The sequence below is a fragment of the Sander lucioperca genome, chromosome 3, assembly GCF_008315115.2.
Source record: "Sander lucioperca isolate FBNREF2018 chromosome 3, SLUC_FBN_1.2, whole genome shotgun sequence".
Classification (NCBI taxonomy): domain Eukaryota; kingdom Metazoa; phylum Chordata; class Actinopteri; order Perciformes; family Percidae; genus Sander; species Sander lucioperca.
This window is the reverse complement of record NC_050175.1, coordinates 35,821,236-35,839,247: the sequence shown is the minus strand read 5'-3', so window position 1 is coordinate 35,839,247 and position 18,012 is coordinate 35,821,236. Positions and strand designations below refer to the sequence as shown.

The 18,012-nt window shown below is 42.6% G+C and overlaps 1 protein-coding gene across 3 annotated transcripts in view; it reads right to left on the bottom strand.

Moving 5' to 3' along the window:
• The window catches only part of LOC116045202 (proprotein convertase subtilisin/kexin type 6-like), a 35,296-nt gene that overhangs the window by 14,191 nt on the left and 3,093 nt on the right, over positions 1-18,012 (bottom strand). For 2 of the 3 annotated variants that reach the window (XM_031292725.2, XM_031292724.2), the window contains exons 2-12: positions 16,172-16,276; positions 13,533-13,643; positions 13,292-13,435; positions 12,161-12,237; positions 11,080-11,168; positions 9,440-9,612; positions 6,881-7,093; positions 3,845-3,945; positions 2,116-2,219; positions 1,857-1,974; positions 1,557-1,745 (exon numbers count right to left, since the gene is read on the bottom strand). In XM_031292725.2, the coding sequence (XP_031148585.1) occupies positions 1,557-1,745; positions 1,857-1,974; positions 2,116-2,219; positions 3,845-3,945; positions 6,881-7,093; positions 9,440-9,612; positions 11,080-11,168; positions 12,161-12,237; positions 13,292-13,435; positions 13,533-13,643; positions 16,172-16,276 (1,424 nt within the window). Of the gene's footprint in view, positions 1-1,554; positions 1,746-1,856; positions 1,975-2,083; positions 2,220-3,844; positions 3,946-6,880; positions 7,094-9,439; positions 9,613-11,079; positions 11,169-12,160; positions 12,238-13,291; positions 13,436-13,532; positions 13,644-16,171; positions 16,277-18,012 lie in introns of those variants that run through there. The other variant, XR_004896961.1, reaches the window with a different exon arrangement.

Here is an 18,012-nt window from a genome sequence, read left to right as displayed (position 1 = left end):
TTGAGAAGATAAAAGCTCTATGTTAATGGTTTAAATTACCCCTTAAGGGCCCTTTGCACTGTAGTATTTACATGTGATGAAATCTTTGGCCAGTTTAGAGCTTTGGCGATCTAAAATTCGACCTAAAATTCTGTGAGCGTCAGAAATTTAGACCTTAAATCTTTCAATGTGACTGTGCCATCCCACATTTACGCACCCAGGAATCAAATCAGAATATGATATGAAATTGCACAAAATGCACTGGCAGCTGCTTGATAATGTATAGTATCAATATACTATACATTATCAAGCAGCACAGCATGCCAAAAGTTTGAGAGTTGGCAACGCTGTTAGCATTTAGCTCAAAGCTAAACCTCACAGAGCTGCTAGTGCATCGACCATACTTACACATAATTTAAGTATAATAATGAATACATAATACACAGCCTTTTTCTGACCATTTATCACAGACTTTGTTTTCAAGTTTGTTTCACTTTGTTTTCAACTTGATAATAATAATAATTAATTATATGTATATAGTGCTTTAATCATAGACACTCCAAGCGCTTCAGGCTTCAAACTTGTTGAGACTTTAAAGAGACCTCCACTGATTTATCACTGCACTCCCAGAACAGTGAATACTGATGACTTAGTGGCTTCCCCAGGCAAATTATGAAGAGTACCGACAACAAATAGTGCTCTGTGAATATCAACAAAGAGGATGAAGGTCCCACAAGGGAAAGCTGGGCAGAAAGAAAAGACAAAATAGAGGGATATGTGCCTGTCTCTCACACACACAAAGCCCCACAGCTATGTGTGTGTGTGTGTGTGTGTGTGTGTGTGTGTGTGTGTGTGTGTGTGTGTGTGTGTATACATAGTGTGTGTGTGATATGAATTTAATTCTTGGTCAGCCTTTTTATTTGAAGAATGCTTCCCAGATTTAAAGATTTAAAATCTTTACTGTTTCATTGTTGTTGTTGTTAGTAGTATTTAGGTGATTACAGAGTCTATTTGGAACATGCCTCATCATGACCTGCAAGCACACACCATGCTCAGAGATTGTGGAGTGATGATAATAAACCGGCGTCACACATCCTGGGAGCGATGTGGCCTGGGCGGTGGAAGCTGCTGAGGAAGCCGCTACAGCGTGCAGAACGGCCAGAGAAATTTGCGCCAGTAGTTACTGCCGGCAACAAAATAACGTGCTGGAGAGCCCAAGAGCCGGGGCGTCCATCTTTATGTGCTTGTGTACGATTATTTTCATCATTTGCATGTAGGGTAGACAGCAATCAGTTTTTGGCGGATGATCACTTTTTGGCTAGCCGGTGAACCGCAATCAATGAGCCTTGTAGGGATGTAGCAAGTCCCAGCCCCCGCTGCTGTACTGCTCATGCGGACACACACACACACACACACACACACACACACACACACACACACGCACAGAGATTCCTCGATTTATATTTAGATTCACAGACCTCACTGTGAACTATTTTCAACAGGAACGGCAGAACATAGTGAAAACTGTGAGAACCTTTGCAGATGAAGCCGAGTGGTGTGCAGAGTGTAGCTCTCACCTGTTGGCTAGTAGCTGTGACCTGGTCCCAGACGGAGAGATCAGGTTGATCTCCAGGTCCCCTCGCCGTGGGTGGACAATCAAGACCTTGACCACCACGTGCTCCAGGTAAGCCACATGCTGCTCAGGCTCTTCTGAGCACCCAGAAGTGCTAATGCTGCAGTTCAGATGTTGGCCAGCATGGATGTGCCTGGGACAGCCGTCAGTATAAGCATTATGCAATTACATGATAACTGTAAGAATTGCAGTTTCATTTCTGCAGCAGGTTTGCGGTCAGCTACCTGTCTGCAGTTTCCCTCACCTGGTGCGTCGCTCGGGCGTGTGACTGCAGGTGTGCTGAGCAGGAACAGTCCTCCACTTCATGGCCTCCAGCACCATGGCCTCTGCATCCACCAGGCCAAAGCCATACAAATGGCTGACTGGGAGAAAAGATAACGTAAGGAAGGATTATGCTGATGCCTTTTAGAATTATCTTAGTCCGAGGCTACAGTGTTGTCAAATGTTTCGAGTATAAAACAGTCAATGTACTGTGCAAGTATAAGAAGTAGAATGCAGTGTGCCTCTGAATCCTGCAGCATTGGTCTTCCAGTCATCAGCTTTCAGGTGGACTGGTCTGGATGTCTTCACCAGAAGATGTTGCACATCCCTCCATGTCAGCAGAAGGCTGCAGAAACCAAAGACACTGTTCATCTCCACTGGCCAGACAGAGCCACTCATGAGCTTTAGCTTTGTTTCATTGTTATGACAAGTCAATTCAACTTCTTTAGTTTGAAGAAATGCCCCGTGTTTTTGGCAGACTGTTCCATTGGTCAACTTCAGCCTTTACAGTACATTCACACATGGAGATACAAAAATACAACAAGAGGCAAGACACCATTCATTGTTAAGTAAGGGCACTTTCACACCTAATAGTTCGGTAGACTCTGTGCGATTCGGGGGTTAGGTTGCAACATTGTTGCATTTTTCATTTGGTTTGGTTAGCATTCACTTTGTCAAACGTGCCAAACATTGTAAACAAATGTCACACGGTTGCTTGTTTATTGGACAATATCTGAGTGAAACTCACCGATACTTATGGTCTCAGAAATAATGGAGCAACAACAAAATTTTAACGTCTTGGGTTTTCTGGTTCTGCTTCAGTGTTTCTAATATTTTAGAAGAAGGTGAACAATAAGCAGCTGACAGACAGTAAGTGAAGGAGAGAGAGAGAGAGATGATGATGTCACACAGACTGATGATGTGTGCTCAGAACAGCTTATGGATCTGAAAGTTATCATCCCGTAAATCATATAGAAGTCCGTAAATTGTGTTCAAAGTTGAAACTGCAGGCTAGTAAATGCTCTGCTTCTGGTTCACTTCCTGTATTTGGGCCGGATCGCTTTTTCACCTGAAGTGAACCGAACTCTAGTTCACTTGGAAGAGAACCGAGACCCCCGTTTTCAAGCGGACCAGAGTTCATTTCTTTGATCCGCACCAGAGTTCGGATGAGTTTCACACCAGCCCAAACATGGACATAATGGACCAAAACAGCTCAGGTGTAAAAGCAAACCTAAAGCTAAAAGGATTGGTGATATTTTATGTTTTTCTTATTGTTATCGAATCCCACGAAAACCACTAACAAGTATTGTGTGTATCCAAAGCCTGATATATCTTATTCATCTGTTTCACAGAGAGCTGCAGTTTTAAGAAACAATTGAGCATTTTACTGAGCCGTTTTTTTAAAGATTTACATAGAGGAACCAATGAGCTTGGAGCTGAGTGTCACAGACAGGATAGGGGGGTCTTGAGAGACAGACTAAAGGAGAGAGAGTGCTGCGGTCGAATGGTCGAAAAATTGCGCTCAACTTAATTTAACTTTGACCCCAGAGTCACAGAAACTAAAGTCACAGTTCATGCTTGTAGGTGGATTTCATCACACACAATGGAAAATATAACGGCAACATTATTTTCCCTTGAGGAGTCTGAGCATCACAATAACATTGACACTTAATGTTTATTAAGGAGTGTCTAAGGATAAAAGGAACATGAAGTACCAATCAGGACAGAAGCTCTGAAAGTTCACAGAGAAATCGGGGAAACATCCTGAAAACAAAAAATGAAACTAAAATGTACTCAGGGGAATGATATTTTTAGCTGTAGTTTCTAGATAAGAGTGTCTTGGCACAGCACACACAGTTCAGATGTCAGCAGAAGACCTAAACAGACATTAAGGAAGGACAGAAGACAGATGGTGATGGAGAGAACATGGTAATGAGATGATTGTGACAGTAAACAGAAAACTTGACTGACTTGGCCTCCAGAGCGAGAGCTATGATTCCGGCCACAATGGGAGCAGAGACAGAAGTGCCAGTATGACCGTCAGTGCAGCGGTGCCGCAGGTCAGTGGTTACCTGCAACGCAGCACAAACAAAGTATAGTTCCCATTATATGCACTGTTTATTATTATTATTATTATTTCTAGTCATAGTTTGATTATCTTTATTGTTACTATAAGTGCCACGGTGCATCATACCAACTGCTATAACTGTTATGAATCATATCATGTATATCTGTATCAGTGTCTCTGTGTCCCAAACAGACAACGGCACCTAGAGCCTAGAGCCACCTAGAGCCTGGGTCTGTCCAAGGTTTCTCCCTAAAAGGAAGTTTTTCCTCACCCCTGTCGCACCAAATGCTTGCTCGTGGGAAATTGATGGGTCTTTGTAAATTATAGAGTGGTCTAGACCTACTCTATCTGTAAAGTGTCCTGAGATAACTCCTGTTGTGATTTGACACTAAATAAGATTGAATTGAATTGAATTGTTTAAAGATCTGATTTTGTATGAATTTCCTTCTACAAAGTATTATTAATGTATTGATGTTTACTGAGAGTCCTTAATTTGACAGCATGCTGATCAGCCTATAGGTGCATTCAAACAGAGGTAATCACAAAACGGTATATCACTGAAAAAACATTGAATTGCTTGTTCAGACTTTCTCTTCCAAACCTGCTCTGTCTTGGGTCTCAGTCAATGATCTTGTAGATAATTTCAGTTTTAAAAATACAAATGTTCTGGATGCCATTGCCCCAACTGTGATAGAATAGAAAAGCTGAAAGTTTTTTTCATATGATACCAATAACTTCACTATAGCTTTTAAACAGAGGTCAGGCCAGAGAGGGGTCTGGTCTAATATTACAGGGGCACTGGCTCCCCCTTGCCCCCCCTTAGAACGGCCATTGCTCCACAAGCTGACTAACTATGCTGTTTGACTGGCCTCCACCTTACACACTGCACTGAGGAGCTGGTTCTCTCGTCACTCTGGTTGGTTTTACACTAGTCTATATCCTTTGCGTTCCACTTGCGGGATTGCTCTGGTGCTGCAGGAAATTCCACTGGATGCATGTATTTTTTCCTTTCCTTCCGCTTTCTTTGTGTTGGAATTTTAAATTTGGTGGATTAATGAAGACTATTGTTGACTGCTCCTCAGATCTCTGCAGGGTAAATCCAGACAGCTAGCTAGACTATCTGTCCAATCTGAGTTTTCTCTCGCACAACTATTTTGCAGCGGCTCTGTGCAGAGTTTAGCACCGCCCATGGTGATTCTGATTGGTTTAAAGAAATGCCATTAAACCAGAGCATGTTTTCCTCCCATCCCCGAATGCTATGTGGAGTAGCCAGACCCTCTTTCAACGTGCTTTGGAGGAGGGTCTGGCAAAGCGAGACTAGTTTAACACAAACCAAAGCATAATATTTACACTGAGGAACAAAGTCTCTCTATGTGGTCTGTGAGCCAGCCGGCTCACAGACCACATAGAGAGATGGCTTGCAGCCACAGCCAAGACAGACAGATTCTCACAGTTTGTTGTTAACAGCAGCATAACTACTACCTTTTGTGTGTGTGTGTGTGTGTGTGTGTGTGTGTGTGTGTGTGTGTGTGTGTGTGTGTGTGTGTGTGTGTGTGTGTGTGTGTGTGTGTGTTGTGAACATAACTCATTATGTCTCTTCACTTGGTCATCTTTCTTTATTTTTGTATTCACAAACACAAACACAAACACACACACACACACACACACACACACACACACACACACACACAGTTAGCATTTCTTTAAACCAATCACAATTGTCGCTAAGCTCCAGACGCAGTGAAGGTGGCTCTACAAAATAGTCTCAGGAAAGAACTTGTTTTGGTGGAGCAAGAAGGGTGATTTACATGAAGACAGCAATGAAAAGGTCTAACTGGAGAGAAGAAGATATTCAGGAAACCATCACACAAGTTCAAGAAACAGCAAGAGACTCGCTTGTCTCTGACCAAATTACAAACCGGCTCGGTGACGGTGTTATCGTGTCCTGTCTGCTGCACTCTCTACCCAGCAACAACCCTTGTCCAAACCAAAAAGAGCATTTACAGTAGGTGAGAACGCATCTGACATGGACAATCTCAAGTTATGTGCCACATGTGTTAAAGGGAAACTCCGGACTATGTCATATACATAGACATAATTCCTCGGACATTGTCCAGAGTTCATATGTGAAAACGGCTCTAGTTAAGCCAAAGAGAGGAGCTACTAAATTAATTCCAGGAACGAAACATATGTCATACGAAGAGAGATTGAGAAAATTAAGTTCTTTTCTTGGACTGTTGTATACAGAAGATACAGAGGAGACATGATTGAGGTTAATAAGCTGTGCGTTCCCCTTCAGTTAACTCTTTCAAGAATAGGTTGGATACATTTTGTTTGTCAAAAGATGTCATGTATAATTATAAAGCTGGTTTGTAATTTATGTAAGTAATTTTGAATCGAAATGAATATGATTTATGAAATTAGTGTGCTTTCAAATTTATTTATATCATTTTTGTTATTGTTTTGTTGTACACAGTGTCTGAGTCTGGAGGATTTTATATCCTGTACCAGAAAGTTTCAATCAATTTTCAAATTTCAATGTTAGCAGCTTACAGACATTCAACAGTTATATGCTACGGGGGTAACCAATTTGTTTGGAAATGTCACATGAATTATGAATGTGTCTAACTGTCTGAGCTACAGTTGATGAAGATAGATAGATAGTCTTTATTGTCCACTGGGGATATTTGTTTTCACAGTCTGTAAAGGGCCTCACAAATATACATACACATACAGTAAACATAGACACCTTCACCCCAAGCACCCTATAATGCACAGTTCCCTCCAGTCCGTTCCACTGGCACCCCTGGTGGGCAGCAAATAAAACATATAAGTCACACACAGACACACACACACACAGACACAGACACACACATCAACACACACACACACACAACAATCACCACTGGAACTGGAATTGAAATTGACGCAGTACTTACAATCTTCCTCTCGTTAAACTCTCCACTGCTGTAAGTTGTGGCTATGATGGAGCTGCACACCTCCAGGTACCAGGGCTTGTTTCCATTCTCTGTGGTGCTGGAGATGGAGATGGTGTAGATACTGCTCGTGTAACCGTCACATGAGCAATGATCACCCTGGCGACCCCCGTTACCTGACGCCCAGACAAAAATGGACCCCAAGCCTTTGCGGCCCTGTGTGACACACAGTGATGTGTTACTGTGATTCCACTCAAACACCAATCATACGTGCGTAAGTCTGCTCAGAGACATTCTGGTTTTTCTTTGTGACTGTTCAAACGCCTGCGGGTTGTGGGGGGGAAAACTCTGACTGTTGTTTGTGCATATGCACCAAACAAGAGTTCGGAGTATTCGGCCTTCTTGGAGACCTTGAAAGGAGTCCTGTATGGGGCTCCAGTGGGGGACTCCATAGTTCTGCTGGGGGACTTCAACGCGCATGTGGGCAATGATGGAGATACATGGAGAGGCGTGATTGGGAGGAACGGCCTCCCTGATCTAAACCAGAGTGGTTGTCTGTTGTTGGACTTCTGTGCTAGTCATGGATTGTCTATAACAAACACCATGTTCGAACATAGGGATGCTCATAAGTGTACCTGGTACCAGAACACCCTAGGCCGAAGGTCAATGATTGATTTTATAATTGTTTCATCTGATCTGAGGCTGTATGTTTTTGACACTCGTCCAACAGCCGTCCGACTGAAGAAGTCTTTCTGGGATATGTTATCCCAGAAGACTCCGGAGGCAGTTGCAAGGTACCGAAGGGCCCGAAGGGCTGCAGCCTCTGCCGTTAAAGAGGCAAAGCAGCGGGTGTGGGAGAAGTTCGGAGAAGACATGGAGAAGGACTTCTGCTTCTGGAAAACCGTTCGCCACCTCAGGAGGGGGAAGCGGGGAACCATCCAAGCTGTGTACAGTAAGGATGGGACGCTGTTGACCTCAACTGAGGAGGTAATAGGGCGGTGGAAGGAGCACTTTGAGGAACTCCTAAATCCAGCTAATACGCCCACTATGGTAGAGGCAGAGCTGGAGGATGATGGGGGATTGTCGTCAATTTCCTTGGTGGAAGTCGCTGAGGTAGTTAAACAAATCCACAGTGGCAAAGCCCCAGGGATTGATGAGATCCGTCCAGAAATGCTTAAAGCTCTGGGTGTGGAGGGGTCTACTTGGTTGACACGCCTCTTCAACATTGTGTGGAAGTCTGTGACGGTGCCTAAGGAGTGGCAGACCGGGGTGGTGGTTCCCCTGTTCAAAAAGTGGGACCAGAGGGTGTGTGCCAATTACAGGGGTATCACACTTCTCAGCCTCCCCGGTAAAGTCTACTCCAAGGTGCTGGAAAGGAGGGTTCGGCAGATAGTCGAACCTCGGGTTGAAGAGGAACAATGCGCATTCCGTCCTGGTCATGGAACAACGGATCAGATCTCCACTCTCGCAAGGATCCTGGAGGGAGCCTGGGGGTATGCCCGACCGGTCTACATTTGCTTTGTGGATCTGGAGATACTGTGGGAGGTGCTGCGGGAGTATGGGGTGAGTGGGTCCCATCCAATCTCTGTATGACCAAAGCGAGAGCTGTGTCCGGGTTCTCGGCAGTAAGTCGGACTCGTTTCAGGTGAGGGTTGGCCTCCGCCAGGGCTGCGCTTTGTCACCAATCCTGCTTGTAGTATTTATGGACATGCAGTTCGGTGGGCTGGGGATCTCATCGCTGCTTTTTGCAGATGATGTGGTCCTGATGGCATCATCGGCCTATGACCTTCAGCACTCACTGGATCGGTTCGCAGCCGAGTGTGAAGTGGCTGGGATGAGGATCAGCACCTCTAAATCTGAGGCCATGGTTCTCAGCAGGAAACCGATGGAGTGCCTTCTCCAGGTAGGGAATGAGTCCTTACCCCAAGTGAAGGAGTTTAAATACCTTGGGGTCTTGTTCGCGAGTGAGGGGACAATGGAGCGGGAGATTGGTCGTAGAATCGGCGCAGCGGGTGCGGTATTACATTGAATTTATCGCACCATTGTGACGAAAAGAGAGCTGAGCCAGAAGGCAAAGCTCTCAATCTACCGGTCAGTTTTCGTTCCTACCCTCACCTATGGTCATGAAGGCTGGGTCATGACCGAAAGAACAAGATCCAGGGTACAAGCGGCCGAAATGGGTTTCCTCAGGAGGGTGGCTGGTGTCTCCCTTAGAGATAGGGTGAGAAGCACAGTCATCTGTGAGGAGCTCGAAGTAGAGCCGCTTCTCCTTCGCGTCGAAAGGAGCCAGTTGAGGTGGTTCGGGCATCTGGTAAGGATGCCCCCTGGGCGCCTCCCTAGGGAGGTGTTCCAGGCACGTCCAGCTGGGAGGAGGCCTCGGGGAAGACCCAGGACTAGGTGGAGGGATTATATCTCCAACCTGGCCTGGGAACGCCTCGGGATCCCCCAGTCGGAGCTGGTTAATGTGGCTCAGGAAAGGGAAGTTTGGGGTCCCCTGCTGGAGCTGCTCCCCCCGCGACCCGATACCGGATATGCGGACAAAGATGGATGGACTGTTCAAACCTTGTTGATGCCTTGTTCAAAAGCCTGTTTAGTTAGGGGCCCTGGGCCATCCACCGTCTTGCCATCGTCTTTTGGGCCCCAGCTGGCACTGTAGATGTCAATGTAGTCTGGTCGGATTCCCAGGGACATGGCCTCTACCAAATCAGTCACATCGCCATCCAGCATCCGAATCCCTGTGTCACAGACGGCATCAATCCCAATTCATTTCCTTGCATATGCTTTAGATTACACAGTGAATCAGTGTATAAATAAAGAGATACAAGCAGCATCTACACAAAATAACAATAATTTCTTGCAGCTTGGAGCAAAAGAGTCTCATACAGAAAAGTGTTTACTTTTTACTCCGCTATCTTTGTCTGATACTTTATCTGATAGCTGTAGTTATACTTGATTTTACACACAAAGGTAACTCATAAAATAGGATACTTTGCAGTTTAAACCAGTGGTTTCCAACCTTTTTGGTCTGAGGTCCCCCCACAGCCCTGTCAGATGAACCCTTCATCGATTCCCAATGTACTGTATGTTCAAATAAATAACACTATTCATTATATAAAAGTGGATATTGTTTAGTATTTTAGTGTATTTTATGCAATTGAACTGTCAATTTGAACTACTACTAACCTCCTAGGCTACTACTACTTGGAGAGAAGCTGAAAGTTTCAACCATTTATCCATCCGTTTTAGCTAACTATTCCAACCGTTAGCCAACTATTTCAATCGTTAGCTAACTTTTTAAACTTTTAGCTATTTTAAGTGCTCCATTACTTTTCCCTAATCCTTTTAACTGTTTAGTCATTACTTTTGGCTAGTTATTTCTACCATTCATTCATTAATTTAGCTAAACTTTCATGCTGGCTTACTAACTATTTTTCTCCCCATAACTGCAACATGTAGTGTTCAGGTGTCACAGTTAACTTAATGTGAATATGTGGCTATATTCTTCCAAACAAATGATAATATAATTTTGTTTTTAATTAGTTGAGCTACTCTACAATCTTTCCACGTACCCAACTGCAGAAGTACCCAATGGGGTATAAGTACCCCTGGTTGGGAATCACTGGTTTAAACTATACATATTTTTAATTAGCACCACTGGGTCTAGCTCACACCGTAAAATGCTGTTTACAACACTCATTTCAAAATTTCAGTTCTTGCCCACCCCTGCAGACACCTGAGGTTTGATTCTTGGTGGTGAAACACCACTTACAATAAAGTATAAATTACATCTTTGTATGATTTGCTTTAGAAAGCATTGAAAAAGACTATATTAAAAACCCCTGCAATACAACAACAATGATTTAAAGTTTGACCTGATTAACAGTAGGATCAACAAAGTCATTAGGATTCATCATGTGTTATCCATTAACGTCTAAACTAAACTCTGTGCCAATCAATGTAGAATATTTAAAGATATGTCAGTGGATAAGTGAACCTTCTGATGTGTAATGATGGCACTAAATCAAAAGTCGGAATCAACAGAGTAATTGTGATCCATCCTGTGGGGACCATGTATATCTGCACGTTTCATAGCAATTCATCCAGTAGTTGCTGAGATATTTCTGTCTGGAACAAAGGGATGGATCAACAGACCACATTGCTGATGTGGCTCAGGTGTTGAGAAAAAGGACAGAGAACTCTACCTCCAATGCGAACATTATAGGCAATCCCAACGGCACAATGGGAGTTATTGGCCACTGCTGCAACTTGTCCTGCACACCGAGTTCCATGTCTACAGAGAGCAGTAAAAAGAGAGCAAACAAAAGCCTGACAAGTTCAAAGGCAGATTACTGTAAACATTTCTAGGAAGCATATCTGAAATTAATTAACTTGAAAGAGTGGTGAGAAGGCTTATTTTATAAACCACACCAAATTGTATTTTATATATCATTCACATGAGAAATGTGATCACACCAAGAGTGGGATCACAGGCACAAACACACTACGGAGACTACTCTTGCTTCTTCTATGATGGATTTCCTCTTGTCTGATCATTAGTACAAAATGGACTAGAAAGAAGTCTTTGATTCCTTGGGATGACATCAAAACCTGGCATTTACTGATGATATTTTAGGTTGCTTTTGCTCTCAAAGCCTATGTTAGATCTGCTGGAAATAGAAAAGAGGAGGATTTGAACATCAAGGTGTAGGCATTATAATGTAGGTTGGGCATAGGCCCATTGGATGGGCCTTGAATACTAACAGACTGAATCCAACCCAAAAGTAGGTGCAGTTACCTCATCTGCAGCACTGAAATGAAGGCACAACGATCTACCTCACATGGGAGAACTTTAAAAAGATGATTTGGAAAAAATATTTGAAAGCTTTATCCCATCACACAAAAAGTGAAAGAAGTAGTTGTGTAAAGAATGCAAGAGATAACTTTCTCACCTTCACACAGCTGACCAATCACTGCGTGAAGTGGGCATGAAAGTTACAAAAACTGTTGGATACAGCCCCCCTGATTCTGCTGTCACAAAAGGGGTTTCAAATGCTGTTGGATAATCCAACAATGACTGTGTTTGAAGCCCCCTGAGGCACTTAGTACTTCTAAATATTCTGAAAATGAGCCTGGAACCTATCTGACACTACTCTGCTGTATAGTGGGCAATTGGCCTTATATCAAAATGATAGAGACATGATTAAAGGCCGTAGATGGGGGAACTGCAGAATAGATTTAATTTGAATGTGACAAAGTGGAGACATTGGTGGTATTCATTCTTACATGTTTTCATTGCGGGAGTCATAACGTGGTGTAGGGTCATGGTCATTCCCATTGACATCATAACTTGCTAGATGGTCCTAGAGAAGTGATACAGGACAACAGAAGAAACGGCAACAAATAGGTGAGGCTGAGACAATAGACTGTAAAAATAATGGACATAGCATCAGTGATGTCACCCATTGGTTTGTGGACTGCCGTTTTGAAGCCTCGAGTTTGGACGTCACCATCTTGTTTTTTTGAAACCTGACGTTACTGATTTTGACCAGAAGGTGGAGCTTTGGAAGATGACGCAGCCAAGCCAGTGTTGTTTATGGTTGCAATGGCGCTGCACTAAATGCTAAAGAGGGAAAGTTGCAGATTTTCAACCTTTCTGAAGCGATTTATACAGTGGAGATTTACTGGTGGGTAAACGCAGATGAATGTACTATGTACTTTTTATGGCAGTACAGAAAATATGCAGACTTTCCCTTAAGTTACCAGCTAACGCTAGCGGTAGCTAGCAAGCTCGGTTGGCAGAACGCTGAACAAGACATTTTTAGGCGACCAAAATGTTCCACTTTACTTTGATGAAGTGAAAACACACAGTGAGAGGGTCAAAGTTTTAAGACAAAAACACGGACAACACCCAAAAACAAGTTCAGGTCTATTTTAATGTCCACAGTGCCATGGTTAGCACTGCTAAGCTTCTGTCCTGAATGACAGGTCGGTGTGTAGCCCTTCCCCTAAAGCATACCCTGCTTTATCGTCTATTTTAAAAGGACCATCATTTTAAAAATGATGCTGTTTTGAAGAAGACTTGAAAATGTTTAGAAACAGACTTCTTTTTGGCGCCAGTGGAGTTGCCCCCTGCTGGAAATGAGATAGAATGCAGGTTTTAGGCACTTCCGCATTGGCTTCACTTTTCGGACCCGGAAGCTTTGTCCATTATTTTTACAGTCTATGACTGAGACAGAGAAAACAGCTTATAGTTACTGAAGTTTTTATCTCAGTTCTTGTTGTGAGGTATTGGAGGGATGAATTGGAGCCAAACATGGGTTACAAACTTAGGGCATGTGAAAATGAAATCCACAGCACGTATTTTGATTTTGAACTGTGTCCATATTTGGAGATGGTTGGATAGATAACACATACATAGTTCTGAGCCAGATCAGGGTGGTTCCTCTCGATGCCGTCATCCAATATGGTGACCACCACGTTCTTGCCGGTGTAGCCCCTCTGCCAGGCTGCCAGAATGTTCATCTCTGAGCGACAACGGCTGCTCTTATCATTGCAGTGCTGAAAAGAAAATTTAAAGACAAGCACCAAACTTCTTAATTTGTCTCGCCGAAATGGAAATGGCAGGATGAATGATGATTCAGTGCACTTTACTTACAATGTACCACATGTTGGACCATTTAGGGTCATTGAAATGAATGAAGCTTGGGTCACTTTGGACATACCTCTTTACTCTTGGTTTTACTACCTGCTGCTCAGCCCAGGCCACCTAAGGTTGGGAATGGAAAGAACAGTCAGAGCCACACCGTTTTCTATGGAAGCCCACACCTATACATTAATATCAAAACCTCTTTTTGTAAAGTCAAGAACTTTTATTTCTCAAAAATAAAATACAATGTAATAATGGATTAATTAAAGAATTGGTTCATAAATAATTTAATCTATGCAAGAATACTGAAATTACTGTAATATATGTAGGAATCCTACCCCACTGTAGAATCCTTACCCTGACTTTTGCAGTTACATGAGAATACACCCACATAAACACTAGAGTTGTCCATCTTCCTCTATAATACCATTCAAACTTCATTCATTATTATTGCTAATATTGGAATTATATTCAATGCTCAAATTCAGCCTAATAATATTTACTATACTATTAAGACTTATACAATAGAACTTAATTATCAGTTTACACTGAAATTCATTTTGCGTTCCCGAGCAGTTCCGCTCAATAAAAAGAAAAGTACAAGCAAAGTTGGACAACAATTACACATATAGTACAAAAGATGAAAACACATCAACAGCCATGACAAAAAACATGTTTCCTGATATCCTCAGATCCAGATCTGAATTGGCAGCACACTGATTTTGGTTTAAGAGTTCCTGAGCCTGTTGTGTCTAAGTCTGAGCATGCTCTTCTTGTGGGTTGTTTGAAAGGATTGTGCAACAGATTGACCAATGATCTTAGCACAAACTTTGAGTTGATTATATAATTTTGTTTTAAGTTTTGCACATATGCATTGCCAATGGCAATATCAGCATGTGGTTGTTGTTATGAATTCTGTCCACTAGAGGCACTTCAAGCATTAGCCTAGAAGTAGTCTATTTCCACGACGTTCCACTTCCAGGCTTGCTCCGGTGCTGCCGGAAATTCCTCCGGACCGCGCTCTTTTCGTCCGGATTTCCGTTACCTTCCGTTTTGTTTGTGTTAGCATTCTAAACTCCGGTGGATTTATGAGGACTATAGTTAACTGCTGCTTAGATCTCTGTAGGATAAATCCAGACAGCTAGCTAGACTATCTGGCCAATCTGAGTTTTCTGTTGCACGACTAAAACAACTTTTGAACGTACACGTTCCACCAAAACAAGTTCCTTTCCGAGGCTATTTTGCAGAGGCACCATGACGATTGTGATTGGATTAAAGAAATACCAATAAACCAGAGCATGTTTTTCTCCCATCTTGGAATGTGTGTGGACTAGCCAGACCCTCCTCCGCAGCGCTGAGAAGGAAGGTCTGGAAAAGTGAGACTAAACCATAAGAAGCTACATCATGGGGCATTGCATTTCTTTTTTTTCCCACTAGTGGCGCTACAGAGATATTTTTTTTACAAGTGGGCCTGTTTTCCCTGTATTATCCATGAGGACACGCATGTGCTCGTACGTAACGCAATTCCTGCCGCCGGTTTAACACTATTCCACTGGTTGCATGAAAAAGCATAGTGATGCACCAACAAAGGCAGTGAAGAAAACTACAAAGCTAGCAAACACAGATGTAAACAATGAATGATCTAAAATATTTTTTCAAAATAATAGCAGCTGCTGTGAATGCTTTATGATGAAGGAGATGCACTCAACATGTTTGTTAGATCCCAAGGATACACACATACCATTTTGGTTTGCACACATAGCTTTGTTTGAAAGAAACATATGCACCTTTAATGCAGCGGTCTCACATGACTTGCAAGACTCCTTCACGCTCAAACCTCTTTTCTTATGTTGTGTCCATGCATTTCAAATCTTCAATTTTGAGCATCTCCTTACTTTCTTTTGATGTTGATATCAATGTAAATATGTTTAAGTCACTCAGTCATTTCAGTTTTAATTACAAAACATCTATTTCTTTATTCACTTTTCAAAATGATCATCATTACTCTAGATTTAATTCACTTGATTTTGCTTTGCTTGGGGATCCTCTCCCAGTTGCACGGGTGCAATTATTTTCCAGCTGATGTTTGATTGGATGACGTGTCTTCCGAGAGCTCACTGCTCTCTTATATATGCTTTAATGAAGGCTTTAGTTGTAAATAAAATTCACTAAAATTGACCATCGCATGGCATTTGTCTTCACTTTTTTAAATTAGCAGTGGAGTGGAGTGAGTCTGCAAGGAACATTTCTGTGTGGACAGACAATAAAGTTTTATCCTATGTTAGTGTATATATCTTATCTTATCTGTGTTGGGAAAACAACCACTGTTTTTTTCATCCACCTGAAACTCAGTCCATGAGGAGCAAACCTGTCTTCTTATAACTGCACAAAAATGTTCTTATCATTTAAAAGAAAACACAGGTTCATCTTTTTTAAATCAGCTATACGGCATTTCCACAACACTGTATAAACCAGTGAAATGGAAAATCACAGAAATATTTGAACTGCTGCCAGCGTGGTAGTCAACTACGTCCAGGGTTGCCAGGTCTGATGGGAAGGCTTTAGACAAGAGGAAACGTGTGTTCATGTGACCAGATCTCCTCTGTTGTGTTCTGATTCCACTTGAAAGAAACTGATCCGGGACTCACCTCAGGATCCATATGGATGAAGCTGTGGGGGCCCTTCAAAGAGTATGCCGCTCTGCGAACCACTCTGCTGTGGTGGAAATGGTAATGGTCCTCCAGACTTCCTATCTGACCGAACACAAACAGCAACATCAAGACAAGGACAACAACTGCACTGAAACTCAGACCATAAAACCATGGCTAAACGCTAAATATTCTATCTATCTGAGCTGCTTTTATCTTGGCTTTTACACTGATGTGGCCTGATTTAAAGACAAAAACAAAAACATAAACCTTATTCTACAAAGCATTCTACATTCAAAACACATTTGGACCATCTGTATACATTCTGTCATTCAATAAATATGCTTTTTCTCTCTTGACTTTGCACCAAAAATGTCATCTGGATTCTCAGAACATGTGCACAGCTGGCACAACTGCAGTCATATGCTTACATCTGTCTTAATCCTCTCCCTGTCTCCTTCAACCACACATGTATTGTGTTATTCTCTTTTACAGACTGTACTCCTACTGTATCTAGTAGATTACCACTTTCTAATAAGGCAACCTTTATAAAGCGTTGAGAACATAAGTTGTAACTTGTAGTTTTACAAATGTTATTAAATCCTTTACTGAAGGTTTAAGTGAAGAAGGGGATTGTGGCCATTCCTACAGGTGCAGCACCAAAAAATCCAAAGAGAAGAAGAAGCTCCTAAAATTCTAATGTTGCAATATTTTCACCTACAAGGTCTTTATCGAGACTGTCCTCACCCCAAAAAACACTCCCATAGGTTGTTTGTACAAGCTGCAATTACGACCTATATTTACATTTCTGACAGAGCCCTCTAGTGGGTGGGTGGGATGGGTCTAACAAACACAGGACTTTCACTATTCACGGACATCACGTTCAGCGTATCCACGACGTTCCACTTCCGGGATTGCTCCGGTGCCGCTGGAAATTCCACCGGATGTCCCTCATTTCGGTCGGATGTCCGTCACCTGCTTTCTTTGTGTTGGTGTTCTAAACTCTGGTGGATTTATGAGGACTATGGTTAACTGCTCCTCAGATCTCTGCAGGGTAAATCCAGACAGCTAGCTAGACTATCTGTCCAATCTGAGTTTTCTGTTGCACGACTAAAACAACTTTTGAACGTACACATGTTCCACCAAAACAAGTTCCTTCCCGAGGCTATTTTGCAGCGGCGCCGGGACTCCGTGCCGCACTTAGCGCCGCCCAAGAAGATTGTGATTGGTTTAAAGAAATGCCAATAAACCAGAGCACGTTTTTCTTCCATCCCGGAATGCTGTGTGGACTAGCTGGACCCTCCTCCGAGACTACATTCAGGGAGTAAAGTAACGTCTGATTTGAACCCAAATGACAATCATTTTCTAAACCTCACCAAGTAGTTTTTGTGCCTAAACACAACCAAAATCCCTCCGTGGCGAGTTTTTTTTTTTTACTTTACGAACATGACATACAGCGTCACATGCGTAACCAGAATCTGATTTTAAGCCAATCCACCATCTTTTTCTGAACCTATAACTAAGTAGTTTTGTGCCTAAACTAGGGCTGTCAAAATAACGTGTTCATTTCGATTAATTAATCTGAGAAAAAATAACGCGTTAAAAAAAATAATGCAGATTAATCCATTCCATATTGACGTTTGACCCGGAGCCGTTCTAGCCACCATTGGACTGTAAAATGGAGGGAGACGAGAATGTGCTGCCTGGATCATTGATTGGAACATTTACTTGTAAAAATCTTCTTCCTGCCAACCCTGGCTACCGAAATCTGGTGCCACTGATATGTCTGCGCTTCTCTCTGATGCTCTGAAACAGACGATACAGGCAACACAAACACCGCT